The sequence below is a fragment of the Bos mutus genome, chromosome 2 (assembly GCF_027580195.1).
Source record: "Bos mutus isolate GX-2022 chromosome 2, NWIPB_WYAK_1.1, whole genome shotgun sequence".
Lineage (NCBI taxonomy): Eukaryota > Metazoa > Chordata > Mammalia > Artiodactyla > Bovidae > Bos > Bos mutus.
In genome coordinates, this window is record NC_091618.1 from 128,829,009 (window position 1) to 128,845,047 (window position 16,039).

Here is a 16,039-nt window from a genome sequence, read left to right on the forward strand (position 1 = left end):
CTCCACACACATGGTAATGAAAATATGGCATGTTTGAGCTAGGAATTCTTCTCTCTCTCTCTTTAGAAAAAAACATGTTCTACAGCCTGTCAAACCACTACAAAAATTAAAATAGCTCTACATGAGTATTTTATTGGTATTTGAAAGGTTATAGAAGGAAAGTACAGAATTATATACTTTATAAAGATTTCATGGAGTGATCATTGTCACTGTTATTTCTAATAATACTAAGAGGTGATATTCTTCTATGACTTCATTTCATAGCTCCAGAGTTGGCACATAATTAATTATAAGGATTTTCACCATGACATGAGATAATGATCTGTTATTTTACAAACACAGGCACATAAAAATTCTTTGTATTAGAGGTCAGTCACATAAAGAAACAGGTGATAAAACTTCAGCATTATGAAAAATCTTTGAAAAACATATTGAATATATTTCTAAGTGAGTGAAAATTAATTGAATACAGCCCATTCAGTGAGTATTGTTATTGTTCAGTTACTCAGTCGTGTCTGACTCTTTGCAACCCCATGGACCGCAGCATGCCAGGCTTCCCTGTCCTTCACCATCTCCCAGAGCTTGCTCAAACTCATGTCCATTGAGTTGGTGATGCTATCCAACCATCTGGTCCTCTGAGCATTACAATATGCAATTTAAAACCTAGCCAAAAGCAGTCATTTCCCAGAGAACTTATTTATTTTTCCTTTTTTTTTTTTAACAGTATGTGATTTAATTATAAAAAGACTTACCTGCTGCCCTTGTAAACCTTGAGGACCCCTTGGGCCAACAGGACCCTTAAAAACAAATGAGAAGAAAAGTTGCATAGTGTTGGTGAGAATTAGTTCACAACTTTCAAAAATGTTGAATTCACTTTAGAATCTGGAAAAATGAATCTCTGACAGTGAAAAGGTGATGACATTGTCCTTCTGTTTTCACCTGGAATACAGCTAAATTCAAAAAGATTAAAGCTTGGATAATGTTTGGGATGATCTTATACACACATTCAGAGTCATGAAAAGAAATAAAAATGCCTGTGCACACCCAGTGTCTTGGGATGAGAACTCTCGCATACTGAAGGGGTGGTTTAAGTGAAGCAGAATAACCAACAAAGAAAAATCTTGGCAAGCATAAGTTGTTATCAAACTGTCTATTTAATTCTTCAGCTTCACAGCAAATAACTCATAATTTAAATGAGCACGTTGAATTAAAGGCTTATGAAACTATCAACAATAGCAACTGGATTATTTTAAATGTAAGTTTTAAATGATCTGGGGCACTGAGTTTTGTAGGTTATTTCTTTCTTTCATGACATACGTCTAAAGTATCCAAACAGACTTCCCCAATTTATTATGAAACGTTTACAATGTGACATAACAAAGGTAAGAAAAGGAAAATGCTATTTTTAAAAGTTGTTAGTAAATGTCTATGTAATTTTTTTTAAATGTCACACTTTAAAAAGTGAAAGCAATTAAATCAAAATCTAGTTTGTTCTTATGGTGAAAACTTAAATTTTTGTTTTGGATTGATCAGATTTTTAGATAGCAAGAAAATAAGAGCTTCATTTAAAAAAATAAACACACCTGTAACTTGAACTTCAAATGATTAAAAACATGTATTTCAGAAAAATATCCCCAGTTAATCATTGAATGAGACCATACTGCTACTGACTTAGAATGTGTATAATCAAACAATGTTTAAGTGACTTAAAATATATACCAACAATATTTAAATTACTCACTGGCCTTAAGGATGGGTGTGTGTGCTCAAACATTCCATTTTGTCTGACTATTTGCAGTCCCATGGACTGTAGCCCACCAGGCTCCTCTTTTCATGGGGTTCTCCAGGAAAGAATACTGGAGTGGGTTGCCATGCTCTCTTCCAGGAAATCTTTCCCACCCAGGAATCGACCCAAGGACTCTTATGTCTCCTGCAATAGCAGTCAGGTTCTTTACCACTAGCATTGCCTGGGAAGCCCAAAGGATAGGTAGAAGGGGTGTTTATCCATGCAGTCTGACTTAATATTGTCTGAAATGTCATTAATCTGGAATGCCTTTGAATTATGTTATGAGCAAAAAAGTATGGAAGAGTCACTTTGCAGAGAGTTAATTCATTTAATAAAATTACATTGCTCCAAATACCCAGGTTAAAGTAGAGAAAATGGGAATCTTTCCAGCTGTTGAAGAAATGCAAAAGAGAATGCTAATGGCCCAGTGAGTAAATTTTAGAGTTGTCGGCATAAGGCAACCAGAGAGTAAGTAAGGAAATAATATAAGGAAATAATACAAGGAAATAATACATTTTGCCAAATAACTTTCTAACAATACCATAAAACAGACTTTGCTTTGCTTTTTTTTAGTTTTTAGAAAGTACAGTTTTTGTTTTGGTGGTTATAAGTTAGGAAACTTATAACCTAACTTATAACTGTCTGAAAAATACAGACAGTCTTTTATTAATGAAGACAAATAACTTTGTACAGTTACAAATGGAACACCACTGGGCTTTCAAATATTACACAGCAGAGTTTGATAAGTAAATTGAATGAATGGATGGATGGATATATTTTAAGAAGACACATGTTACTTCTTTACTAGCTAACTCAAACCTCTCTGCATAATGGTTTTTCCAAAGTACTTTGATTATCAATAAAATCTACACTTACCACGGATCCAGGCATCAGTCCTACTTGACTTCCAAGTCCAGACTTCTCATCTAACCCAGCCATCTGAGCTGAAAACGGCTGTTAAAGAAATGTGTTGACATTATTTCCACAGTAAAAGATATGTATCAACATAGTTTTTAAACTGAGAAGTGTAGGATCTCTGGGATTCTTAAAGAATGACTCTTTTGAGAATCATTGTAAACTTTTTTTTTTTTTCATTGTAAACTTTTGACTTCAAAGCAAGGAAAAAGATTCAAGCTGTTTTCACTGTACGTGTTTTTGAGTGAACAATCTTCCTCATTATGTTGCTTCAAAATAACTACTGCAATGGGCCAAATGCCTGATACTTGATAAAAGCATGGATCATTCTGTTAAGCATTTAGCCAGTCTAATCGATTTCAGGTTTGTCTCTTTATTGGCTTTCTTCCCATTGTTAGAGCATGCCAAACATCTGAACAAAACCTAAAGGTGCCTTTAAAACATTTCTCCTAAAGATTTTTCCATTATACCAGACTGCTTTACTTAGATGGTATTCTTTCTTTGTTAGTAGGCAGTAAATTTTAACTGTATTTATATAAGTTGATTAAAATGTTATGATCTTTTTAATGAATGCTGGAATATTCCAAAATTGGTAACAGTTTTACCTTCTGTCCTTCACATCTAAAAATCTCTGGTAACCCAATTGACTAAAACTGTCCATTTTCATTCCAGGAGTTCTATCAATTTCCAGATTTTAATGGGAAAAGAAGATGTGTATTTTTAAAAAATAAATTGGCAATTCCTTCTACAATGAGTTGAAAAGCAAATGTAAAAATTGTTGTAAAACAAAAATCACATTTCAGGGTTCCATACATTCCCTCATTGCACTTTGCAAGTTGCTCATAAATCTACTCAAAAGTCTGCCACTAAGACTTCAAAGAGGCAGGCATAGAAAGACATTTTATTTTACTTCTGGTAGGAAATTAACACTCAGAGACATAACCAGAATGCATTTTTGATGTCCACTCAGTAGCCCTTTTGCAAGCATCATCTGGATGTGTCATCCTTCCTTGGTGGGAGGACATGACACAGATTCTTTCAGCATTCTGAGCCAAGAGAACAAAAAAGGAGAGAGACGCATTTCTCTTTCCAGTTCACAGTGGGAACAATATTAGTGGCCCTTGCGAATCAACAGAAAGAACAAAATCCCAGTGCCCAGAACTGACATTAAGAAAGATAAACCATTTGAAGCAGCATCTTTAAAAAGTGATATTTTGAATTTTCCAACAATTCCCTGTGGATTTCCTAGTTTTGTTGTTATTCACAGCAGCACTGTGTTCACTTAGCTGCCCTTACAGCTAAAGACCAATATGTGAACTAACACAATTTAAGATCCTAATAATATACCAAAAACTTAATACATTATCTACAGAAGATTTTAAGCAACGCACACCACTCACCCTGCTCATGCCATCCGGTCCTGGGTGAGAGGGATGCCCAGGAGGTCCTGGGGCACCTGGCTGACCAGGAACACCTGGCTCTCCATCGATTCCCTGAGGACCACGAGGCCCCTGGAAAAGTAAGCCAGAAGAAATTAGAACCCATTGCCAAATATGTACCTAGGAGAAAACAAAAGCCACAAACTTCTTGATGGAGGTGAAGTGTTCATTATTTTTTGAAAAAGAGCAATCCAGCCACCCACAGTAATTTCATCAGCTACACCAAAACTGCAGATTTCAGCACTGGTCACAGCCTCTGCCGTCAGGAGAGGACACATTCTGGGTAGGAATTTTATTCTTGATGTGTTAAATTCCCAGTAATCAGCTTTGTTTTGGAATAATTATAAGAGTGTATTCAGTTTGTCAATATTCTAGAATAAGTTTCCTTACTTGTTTGAGTTTTGCTGTTTAAAGGTATTTAGTCGATTTCTAAATTCACTTAACTGTGTATGTTCCTGCTTAACTTTCCCCCACTTAAGAAAAGAACATTATGGATCTTTGAACAGTGTTTGTGATTTTCATCTAATTTTTTAATGTTTTACATAGTTCCTGGCTCATAGTAGACACTCAGTATATGATTACTACATTTTCGCATTTCAGTTTCTTTAGTATTGGAAGTCTGATATACTTTATTTTCCCTACTACTCCCAAAGGTAGACCAGACCCATGAGAAGCAGAGGGAAAGGCATGGGGACGCAGCCAAGTCTAGTTCTCAAGGAAGTGAGCAATGAGTTACAGCTGCCAAATTCCACCCTCCTCCTAACCCACATTCTGAAGGCAGCTTGGGGAACAGCCACGTCTCCAGTTCTGGAAATGCTCCATCTCCTAACCTCATCATTCCCACAAGTCTTGTTAAGTATTTTCTAGCTTTTTAACACTGGAAATTCATAATAGGACCAAAGAAAGGAAAGGAAGGATCAAAGAACTCAAAACGCAATATGATTTTACTAATTAGAAGTAGGGATCAAAAAAATGTATATATATATATGATGAGTTAAACAGTAAAGGAAGTTTACCATGCCTACACCTGAGACTATCTCTCAGCACACAATAAGCAAACATGAGCTGATACAGTGGAGGGAGGAAGCACAGGACGAGCAGAGTGGGGAGGAGAGGTGGCTTGCAGATGATGGTTTGGGGGAGGGTGGCATAAGAGCTATTCCGAAATTTAATTAATATGTATTCTCATATATTCAAACACTCCTGTTTGACATGTTTACTTCTTGGAGTAGTGGCATAATTAAGCAAATTTATCTATTCAAACAGAAGTAGATAACAGCCTGATAAAAACTCACATTTTGAAAACTGATTTCTCAGAAACTGACTACTCACTCTACTCTTTTTTCATTGTATTACATAATGGAGGCTAATTTTTCATTGCTGCCTAAGACTTCTAGATCATACAAATGTGACACCATGGTCTGGAAATGTATGCTGTCAATGGAGGCATATAAAACGTAGTAGCCTGAACTACTCAGACCACTATGTGTGGAAAACTTAATGTGTTTTTAAAATGTGAAATTGCTAATTAATAATCAGGTATCATTAATACAAAAAAATGAGCTAAAACATTCTTTCTGTTCCCAAAGAGATTTCCAAAGCAAAACCAAAAACTACATTTAGTGTCACTGGGAGTAGAGAGAGGTTTGGGTAATATTAATCCTCAAAAATTGGGTCCTTTCCCCAGCCCTCTGTGATTAAAAATCCTGTTTCAAAGTCTGCTCTGAAGACAGCTCACTTTTTCACTGACTTCATGATGCACTCTATGCCTCCATGATATCTCATCTAAATAGCCTACATGATCTACTTTTATACAAATTGAGGTTAAAATTAATAAAAATCCGTGAAAATCATCCAAAACTAAGTGAGCATAATAAGCAAGACTATAAATGAAAATAAGAAAAAAAGCCTATAATACGTGATATTTTACTGATAAATATTTAAAACAAAAACTATAACTGCAGAAGACATTAAAATACATATTTTCACATTTCCAGGTGTGACGAATCGCAAAAGTTTTGAATCAAGGTAAGCATTCTCCCTATAATCATTCTTTCCCCTCCCCCAGGATACTTCACTGTCTCAGGAGACGATCCACAATAACAAGTACTTGTAGATTGTCACTAGGTGGCAACGTTTAAACATTCACAAATAGGAATAATAATGCCCCAAATCAGAAAGAACTTTTTTCACTGATAGTTAGTAATATCACACACACCCACATTATGAAATGTGAGAGTTAGTAATAACTGGTATATTCTCCATTTTACAGATGAGGAAAGAGACCTATAGAGGTTAAGTGACAGGCGCGATTAGAACTCAGCACATCATTGATTGCCGTCCAAACAGGTTGCTAGTTTGTCACTATGAAGTTATCAGGACAGTACACTTAAAACTAAGGATATGTGTGAGCGAGAATCGTGGTGATCACTGGCTAGTAAGGAGGGCTTCATGAGAGGATCTCTGTATCAGTAGTTCCCAATCTTGAGCAATTTGCTCCCCTCCCCACTGCCAGGGAACATTTAGCAGCACCAAGAGATTTGTTACAATTTGTTACATTTGTTACAATTGTATGGGGGGAGCAGGTGTTCCTACTGGCATCTAGAGGGTCGACACCAAGAATGCTGCCAAATTATCCTACAAAACACAAGGAATTATCTGTCCCCAAACATCAGTGGAAAAAACTCTAATACTGGGAAGGATTGGGGGCAGGAAGAGAAGGGGACGACAGAGGATGAGATGGCTGGATGGCATCACTGACTCAATGGACGTGAGTCTCAGTGAACTCCGGGAGTTGGTGATGGACAGGGAGGCCTGGCGTGCTGCGATTCATGGGGTCGCAAAGAGTCGGACACGACTGAGCGACTGAATTGAACCGAACTGAACTGAAACATCAGTGGTGTTAAGAGTGAGGAACTGCTCTATTTTATGAGCTTTCTGTAGCGTTCAATGGTAACAAAGGGGAGAAAAGTGGCATCCGTGATTGCACTACCAGCCTATGTCGCGGCATCCACAGCTTTTGTCCAGGTAAGGCTTTTAGGACCAGAGGTAAAACATTCTACCTGTAGGCATTTGTGACATCATGCCAGTATCTTGGAAAAAGTTGTGGTGGGAGTATTCACACCAGAGAAATCAGCAAAAGCTATAGGCATATTTTTTTTTAATAAATCAGTTACTAAACACTTGGCCATCACACCACTGCTTGCTAGGATTAAGAGAGGAACAGATTTCCTACTTGGGTATCTACCAGAACTGTCTTGCTCAATTCCAAATAAATAATTACTTCTCACTCATTTCAACACACACACACACACACACACACACACACACGCACTTCCCATTGATTATCTCAGACTAAACCAAGACAGGAAAGGGAGCTTATCACATACTAAGTCTAGAAGAGAAGAAAAAGGAAAGAGAATACTAAGAGGAGTGGGGAGTAGATTCATTGAACCCTAACAAGAAATTCTGTAATCCCAACCACGAGTTTCACAGCAGCTTCACCTACGCTTAGGACTCAGTTCTATCAATTATTCTGGGCACAAGTACATTGAGCCACAATGTTTCCTGCATGACCCCACCCTCCACCCAGCTGAAGTCATGTTCCACCTGCCTCTGTCATCCCAGACGTCTGGACAGACGTCCGAATATCCACCAACAGGGTTTCAGCTACCAGTGCTGGTGAGGCAGCATGGCAGAACACCATCGAAGAATGGGCTGTGAGATAATCGGAAACCAGCTTTACTGCCCACCTACATGGCTATGACCTGCTTCCTTGGGACCACTGCCATTTACCTGCATGCCTGCAAATACTTTCCATAACTTCAGCTGCAGTTTGGAAAAAGTACTGGCATCATCCCCTTCTTGGTAAAATGAGTAGAAGCGAAAAACAGTATCAAAGATGAAACCAGGGGCAAGGGTTCTTAGTAACATGATCTAGAATGTGTTTTTTTTTTCCTTACTTATATATTTAAGGTGGTCTGTTGCTTCCTTGCTCATCTATTTTTCCCATTTAGATATGGATAAGTACATATTTGGAAGGTTAAAACCCATAGAAAGTTACATCATAGTAGCTATCATCATTAGACAGAAAATTAAACAGCATAAATTTTTCAGATTGAAACATAGGATAATGATAGATTTATCTGAATCTATTTTTGATATACAAATTCATCTAAGTATTTGGTATTGATATATAAAAGACAAATTTTGAGGGTGAGATATAAAAAAGAAAAATGATTGCTATAATAGGACTTCTTAATAAGAGAAAACATTTAGCATGTATTATATAATAATCTCATGGCTTATCTCAAGAACATAGAGTTGATTATTTAAATTTAAAGATATTCCCTATGGTAATGAATTTGTTGATGTTTAAAATTACTTCTTTGATAGCTCTGCAGCAGCTGCCCAATGAAAAAGGCAGCATTACTAGGGAAATAAATTCATTACAGAACCACTTGAAAGAAAATTTTGTCCTCTAATAATTTCTTTTTCTTTTATCCAATTTGGTTATTCCTAGAGCAACCACAGATCACACAACTTGGGTGTTTTCTCTCAAGGATGCACTGTTGGCACGGTTTACTTTTGAAAACAATATGAGGTATTCATTATGTTTCCTTAGATTCTACTTTAATTTGACCTCATAAAGGACACATGGATATCATCTGTGTTATCTGAGAAGATCATAGGTAATCGTTAGCATGCAATGCTTTCCTCTGAATCAAGATCAATGCACAATCCCTTCATGACCTGAATTCTATGTCAGTTTAATAGAGGTGAGAAAGGACGAAAGTGCCACTGGCTCTCTGCTGCATCCACGGAACTTGGCATCGATGGGCTTACTTGTTCAAGTTCACAAAAAGGGAGCTCCGCTGTCAACTTACAGGTTTTCCTTTGGGGCCTCTCTCTCCTCTCGGTCCTTGTGATCCTGGTGGTCCCTAAAACAGAAAATGATGGTTATGTCTGTAAAACATGTATACTTCAGATAATTTTGCTTTAAAGGTTACTGATATAAGAAAACTGGAAAACAGAAATATCATCTATTTTAAAATTTCAGCTGAAGACTACAGAAAATAAAGCCATGTATGTATAAAAGTTCTGTGTAATCAGAAAGGCTGTTTATTTTCACACTGAAGCTTAAAGACTTGTAAAGAAGTACATATAACAACGTGGTACCCAATGAATTGTGTAAATCAGTTTGAACAATAATTGTAAATTTGCAATAATCATTTTTTTTTTGCTCTCTTGTCTTAGACACAAAAACTTACAATTCAAATTTTGAGAACTACATTATTGTCCAAGCTCCAAATTTTCAATTTCTCTGAAGAAAGGTATGAATTCATGTTGGTACACAATGCCCCAAACTATTGATCGCTATTCAAGTTGCTGATGAAAGCAATGGCAAAAAAAAGCTTATTCTGCTCCTACCTTGTGTGCCTTCAAGTATCCAGTGTCATTTTTTAACTTTGCCTCGTCTCCACTGTACATTTAAAACCCACCAAGAATTTTCCAAATGGTAACTGCAACTGCAGTTATTTTTCCATTAAAATAACAAATGATTATTATATTTCAAAACTGGCATTTTGTGCCTATATCTTAAATTAACTTTTTTCCCCAGAAAATGGCAGTTGCCAGGAGAATTTTATTTCTCTTCAAAAGAGTTTCAACTGAGTTATAAAAATTTGATTGTGCATTTACTCAGTCCAAAGCACAATCTTTTGTTTAAAAGCAAATGCTTCAGAATGACTACAGCAGGTCTGTTGAAGTGTATCAGTATTTCACTTACATTGACCTAATGTGCTTTAAAATTTACAGGAGTGTGTGTATGTGTGTGCGTGTATGTGTGTTACTCATCTGGCTACCTGTGAATGCTACCACTAATCCAAACCTGAAATCAGTAGTCTTTTATGCTAAACCAGAAATACGCCATTCTGATGTATACCTTCTCAAACTCTACTGTAATATTTACTGTTATATCAATCTAATGCATATTAATATATTGTTATATAATGTAATAGAAAATATTACAATAGAATATATCAGAAATATATCAATAATATCAAATTCTATTGATTTAATTTTAATAACAGATGGAATTAACAGTTTATTTCATGAAATAGATAAAAGTAGTCTATCCTTAATCATTGTCAACAAGACTAATATGCCCTAATTTCAATGAGTACAGTTAACCTAAATCAGATCAGATCAGTTCAGTCGCTCAGTCATGTCCGACTCTTTGCGACCCCATGAATCGAAGCACGCCAGGCCTCCCTGTCCATCACCAACTCCTGGAGTTCACTGAGACTCACGTCCATCGAGTAAGTGATGCCATCCAGCCATCTCATCCTCTGTCGTCCCCTTCTCCTCCTGCTCCCAATCCCTCCCAGCATCAGAGTCTTTTCCAATGAGTCAACTCTTGGCATGAGGTGGCCAAAGTACTGGAGTTTCAGCTTTAGCATCATTCCTTCCAAAGAAATCCCAGGGCTGATCTCCTTTAGAATGGACTGGTTGGATCTCCTTGCAGTCCCAGGGACTCTCAAGAGTCTTCTCCAACATCACAGTTCAAATGCATCAATTCTTCGGCGCTCAGCCTTCTTCACAGTCCAACTCTCACATCCATACATGACCAATGGAAAAACCATAGCCTTGACTAGACAGAACTTTGTTGGCAAAGTAATGTCTCTGCTTTTGAATATGCTATCTAGGTTGGTCATAACTTTCCTTCCAAGGAGTAAGCATCTTTTAATTTCATGGATGCAGTCACCATCTGCAGTGATTTTGGAGCCCAGAAAAATAAAGTCTGACACTGTTTCCACTGTTTCCCCATCTATTTCCCATGAAGTGGTAGGGTTCATCAATTTCATTCACTGCTGCAAAGAAATGTTTAAGTTGTTTCAAAACAAAATGTTTCAAGAAACCAAGCACATCATTGTTTTCTAATCTATTGTCTTTTCTTGGACATAATATCCATAAAGATTCAGTATCTCAAAGCACTTCAAGAATACCATGAATACTGGAGGCAACTACTTACTGCAGGTCCTGGACGTCCACGTATGCCTGTCACCTAAACAACAGACAAGAGAACACAGAGACAGTTTCAAGAGTTTTAGAAGCTCAATAGTCAAATGGATAAGAAGAACAAAAGGCCCGGCTATTATTTTAGAACAAATGGATGTTAACAATTGGTGCCCGTTCCCTCCCCGACTTTCTTATAAGGCTAAGACATTAATTTAAATTCTAATACAAGGAGGCAGTACTGGTATAGTGATTAAGAGCCAATGCTGGATCCAGGAAACCTGCGTTCAAATCCCAACTCCAACCCTTACCAATTGTATGACCTTGAGCTAATTAATTATCCTCTCTGTATTTAAGATTCCTCTTCTGTAAAATGGTGATAATGATTATGAAATTAACTCCCTCTCAGAGTTGTTGTGAAGACAAACAAATAAATATGTAGGAAGTGCTTAATACAGTACCTTAGGCATTGTGCTTTTAAATGAACACAAACAATATGGATGGTTTCACCTTTTAGGTGATCTTTGTTAAAAACAAGTCAATTTAAAAGCAAAGCGAAAATGCAAATATTGTCAAACAAATCAACATGCTCTACTTTTGTCTTAACAAAATGATAATTCCTTTAAAAGCAAGGAGAATAGTGAAGAACTTTCATCCTATATAATGATATACTTTATGATCATCTCCAAGTCTAAATAACTCTTAAGAACTCTATACGCTATGGACTTTACATCATGATAATAACATATTTCCAAAAGTGTGGCACTTTAAATCATGCCTCTCCATTTGGATGATATCGCTAAATATACTATAAAAATATATGTCTTAATTATCACTTTATATTCACATACAATATACTTAATTTTGTAAATCTTGATTTACACCTTTAGTCATGGGACAATAAATAAATAAAAGTCAGGAAAAATAAACATAAAATATCATATTAAATTAAGCATTGATTTATTTTATTTTGCTTGTTTTATACTAAAAGTTTGGTTATAAAATAATTAAATTCCCTATTTCTGAAAGTATGTATATAAGCAATAATATACAACGATGCTATAACTAAGTTTATCAAAGGTACATGAAAACGTATATACATGTATACTTACAACAGGTACTAATCCTGGTTCTCCCTTTTGTCCCTATAAAGTAAAAAAAAAAAAATTCAATTAGCAAAATATAGTGGCTTATTGAGCATTAACATGTTATACCAAAATATTCCATGTAAACAATGGAAATTTGTAAGAAAGGTAAAAAATAAAATGAGAAAAAGGTTAACAATCAATTTTAGAATATTAGGTCTTATTCATGAAAAAAACACTACTTCTCTCAAAAACATGAAAATAAAATTAATCCACTGTGTGAAATGTGTAAAGTTTCCGTTCAGTTTTTACGGCAATCAGACCCAAAGAGATGATTAGAAATGCCACTGGTGGTACAGTGGATGGGAGTCCACCTGTCAATGCAGGGGACACAGGTTTGATCCCTGGCCCAGAAGGGTCCTCCTGCCACGGAGCAACTAAGCTCGTGCACCGCAACTGCTGAGCCCGCGAGCGGCAGCTACTGAGACTGAGCACCTCGAGCCCATGCTCTGCAGCAAGAAGCCACTGCAGTGAGACCGTGCACCTCAACTAGAGAGCAGCCCCACTTGCCGCAACCAGAGAAAAGCCAGTGCGCGGCAATGAAGACACAGCGCAACCAAAAATAACAAATAAGTATTTTTTTTAAAGAATAAGAAATATAATTAAAAACAAAGAAATGCTTGTGATTAAAAAATTTAAAGTCAAAGTACCACAGGAAAAACCACCCAAAGACTGAAAGCACAAAGGAAAATCCAGATATATGTATATATTTGAACTCTCACACTCATATTACATGCCATTTAGTTTTTAGTAACTTATCAGATGCCAATCCTAAAACACCTGCCATTGTTTTCTTTTTTATACTCATGGGAAAAAGTGAAGGTGAAAGTGAAGTCGCTCAGTCGTGTCCGACTCTTTGTGACCCCGTGGACTGTAGCCTGCCAGGCTCCTCCGTCCATGGGATTCTCCAGGCAAGAATACTGGAGTGGGGTGCCATTTCCTTCTCCAGGGGATCTTCCCAACCCAGGGATCAAACCCAGGTCTCCCAGGTTGCAGGTAGACACTTTAACCTCTGAGCCCCCAGGGAAGCCCATGGAAGACTATGAGAAATAACAAGAGATATGTGATCGTCTTTTAAAGAAAAAAAGGAAAGAAAAGAAAAGACATAATGATATTAGGTAATTCTCAATATCTGAGGAAAACCTAGAAAAATTATTATTTGAACAGGAAAATAAAAAATAACAAAAGAAACTATCATAACTCAAAGTAAATAAAGCATAATTTGCTTTTATCTTTATCTTAACACCATCTTTGCATCTATATCTTAACACCACAGATATAGATGGAATTTCTTTTGATTCTTGGAACTTTAGATTTTCAAAAATTGTATTCTTATAGCATGATGTCAAGTATGTTGTTTAAATAACATTGGTTGAATTATATCTTTATATACCTCTACTGTGAACTCCCCCAGTGGCTCAGATGGTAAAGAATCTGACTGCAGTGTGGGAGACCCAGGTTCAATCCCTGGGTCAGGAAGATCCCCTGGAGAAAAGAATGGCAACCCACTCCAGTACTCTTGCCTGGAGAATTCCATGGACAGAGAAGCCTGGTGGGCTACAGTTCACGGGATCACAGAGAGTCGGACAAGACTGAGCGACTAATACACACATGCCTCTAATTCACTTGTATCATTTATTTCAGTATTTATCTTCCAACAGATATTGGTCTCCCCAAGGTAATGATTATCTACTTTATACTCTCAGTTGGGCACACAGAAGTTCTCAATAAAATTAATATAGTAATTATCATTAATACACTATAAAAATGCTTTTTCCCAGGTAATTATAGAGAATGAATGCATTAGGAATTATATCCAAACTATAGGAAAAACAAGGGTAATGAATTCTATTTTATTTAACTTCTCCTTTTCATATACACTGTCTTTACGTTTGTTTATAAAAATAATAGGAGTTACTAGTAAGGAATTATGATAATAGAAAATAGAGAGATAAAGTATGTATCATAGACAATCAGGAGATAATCACTGTTAACATTCTGACAATCTTAGTTTTTCATCATGTACCTGAGTTTTACCTAAACAATGCTTCAATATTTTACTTTTAGATTTTGTCTTCATTTAAAAAATTATTTTACAATCTTGATAGTCTTAATCATGGACTCAATGACAGAATAATACCCTGATCATACTTGCTGATTCTAACGCTGAGGTAGCTAATACTTAGGAAGTCAGGAATAAATTGAGAATTCAGAAGTATTGGAAATGGCTCTACAGAGACAGGAGCATCCCTCAAGGCAGAACACAAGAGACTGAAAAACACCCATGAAAAGACTAGAGGAAGAGGGGCCAACACACAGGAGCAGCAAAGCAGAGAAGCTTCTCTCTGCATTCTCCCTCTGCTAACTTCTAGACTAGATCTTTCCATTTTTAACATGAAAGTAATACAAATTAACCTTTTAAGAGTTTAAAAAAACTTTCTTTGAAATGTCAAGAATTTTACTTGTTCGGAGAGAGTATGTAAATCTGTGTCTAATAAATAAAGGACTCTAGTGGCTCAGATGGTAAAGAATCCACCTGCAATGAGGGAGACCTGGGTTCGATCCCTGGGTTGGGAAGATCCCGTGGAGGAGGGCATGGCAGCCCACTCCAGCATTCATGGAGAATCCCATGAACCAAGGAGCCGGCAGGCCACAGTACATGGGGTCGCAGAGTTGGACACGACTGAGTAACTACGCACACACATACATGAGAATAATTCCTTTTTGGAACAAGTCTAGAAATATAAGTAAAAAGGGAGGAGAAATTATTTCAGCCAAAATTAGAAAAATGAGCCTTCTACTGTTCCACAATACTTGATATTGGGTTAAATGTTCTATAATCAAGTTTTGATAACAAATTTATCAAATGATTCTATGTATTTCTTATTTTGGAAATAAGTCAAAACTGGAAATATTTGTCACTTTTGTTAACATGAGCTTTGAATAAATCAATTTATGTGGAATGATAGCTTTACTAAATTTGATTCTCATACCCCTGGGAAACATAAACTTCAAGTATTCATGTTCAGATGAGAATTACAGTTTGGTTTTACTTCTCATCTGTTACTCATCACTTAATGCTACGTGGATATGCCTCATCACTTTTATAGGAGCCTTTACCACAGGAGGCAGTCACAGTTATTTTTCCCACCATCACGTCATCTGCATTATTTGCCTCCTACAGGATTTTAACAAAGGTTCAGTAATCATTTGGTGCTTAACATGAGTGAATGAATAAATTATAAATAAAAATCAATATTATATAAACCTAGCACAAAATGTGTTTATACAATATTGCTCTGCTCTCATATTTCTGATGACTTGATAATAAATGGCAGAGACATGAAGATAAGCACATAACTAGAATGTGTTAAAAACAGCTGCTTTGAGGATATCCTTCTCCACGCTGTCTCACACCACCTTTGGAAAGAGGCAGTAAACTAGAGGAGATAGCCTGGCAATTGTCCCTCAGTAAACTGGATGATTACTAACCAAATTAAATTGATTACATCAAGGCAGTTCTCATAGTCAATTCCTTTTTTATTTCACAGATTGTTTATCTATTTACCTACTAATTCATCTATCTGTTTGCAGGCTATATTCAAACATTTAATTTTCATAATTTTTTAGCTTTCAAATGTAAACCAAATGTGATCTGGCATTTGCAGTCCTTCTCCTCTGATATATATTGACATATAAATAGCTTCACTGATATTTATGACAAATAAGATGAATTT

The 16,039-nt window shown here is 36.3% G+C and overlaps 1 protein-coding gene across 2 annotated transcripts in view; it reads right to left on the reverse strand.

Annotated features, from left to right (window-relative positions):
• Positions 1-16,039, reverse strand: part of COL5A2 (collagen type V alpha 2 chain) — a 159,982-nt gene that overhangs the window by 58,377 nt on the left and 85,566 nt on the right. Inside the window, exons 4-9 of one of the 2 annotated variants that reach the window (XM_070359432.1) lie at positions 12,270-12,302; positions 11,174-11,206; positions 9,027-9,080; positions 4,102-4,212; positions 2,663-2,740; positions 753-797 (exon numbers count right to left, since the gene is read on the reverse strand). In XM_070359432.1, coding sequence (XP_070215533.1) covers positions 753-797; positions 2,663-2,740; positions 4,102-4,212; positions 9,027-9,080; positions 11,174-11,206; positions 12,270-12,302 — 354 coding nt within the window. Of the gene's footprint in view, positions 1-752; positions 798-2,662; positions 2,741-4,101; positions 4,213-9,026; positions 9,081-11,173; positions 11,207-12,269; positions 12,380-16,039 lie in introns of those variants that run through there. The other variant, XM_070359423.1, reaches the window with a different exon arrangement.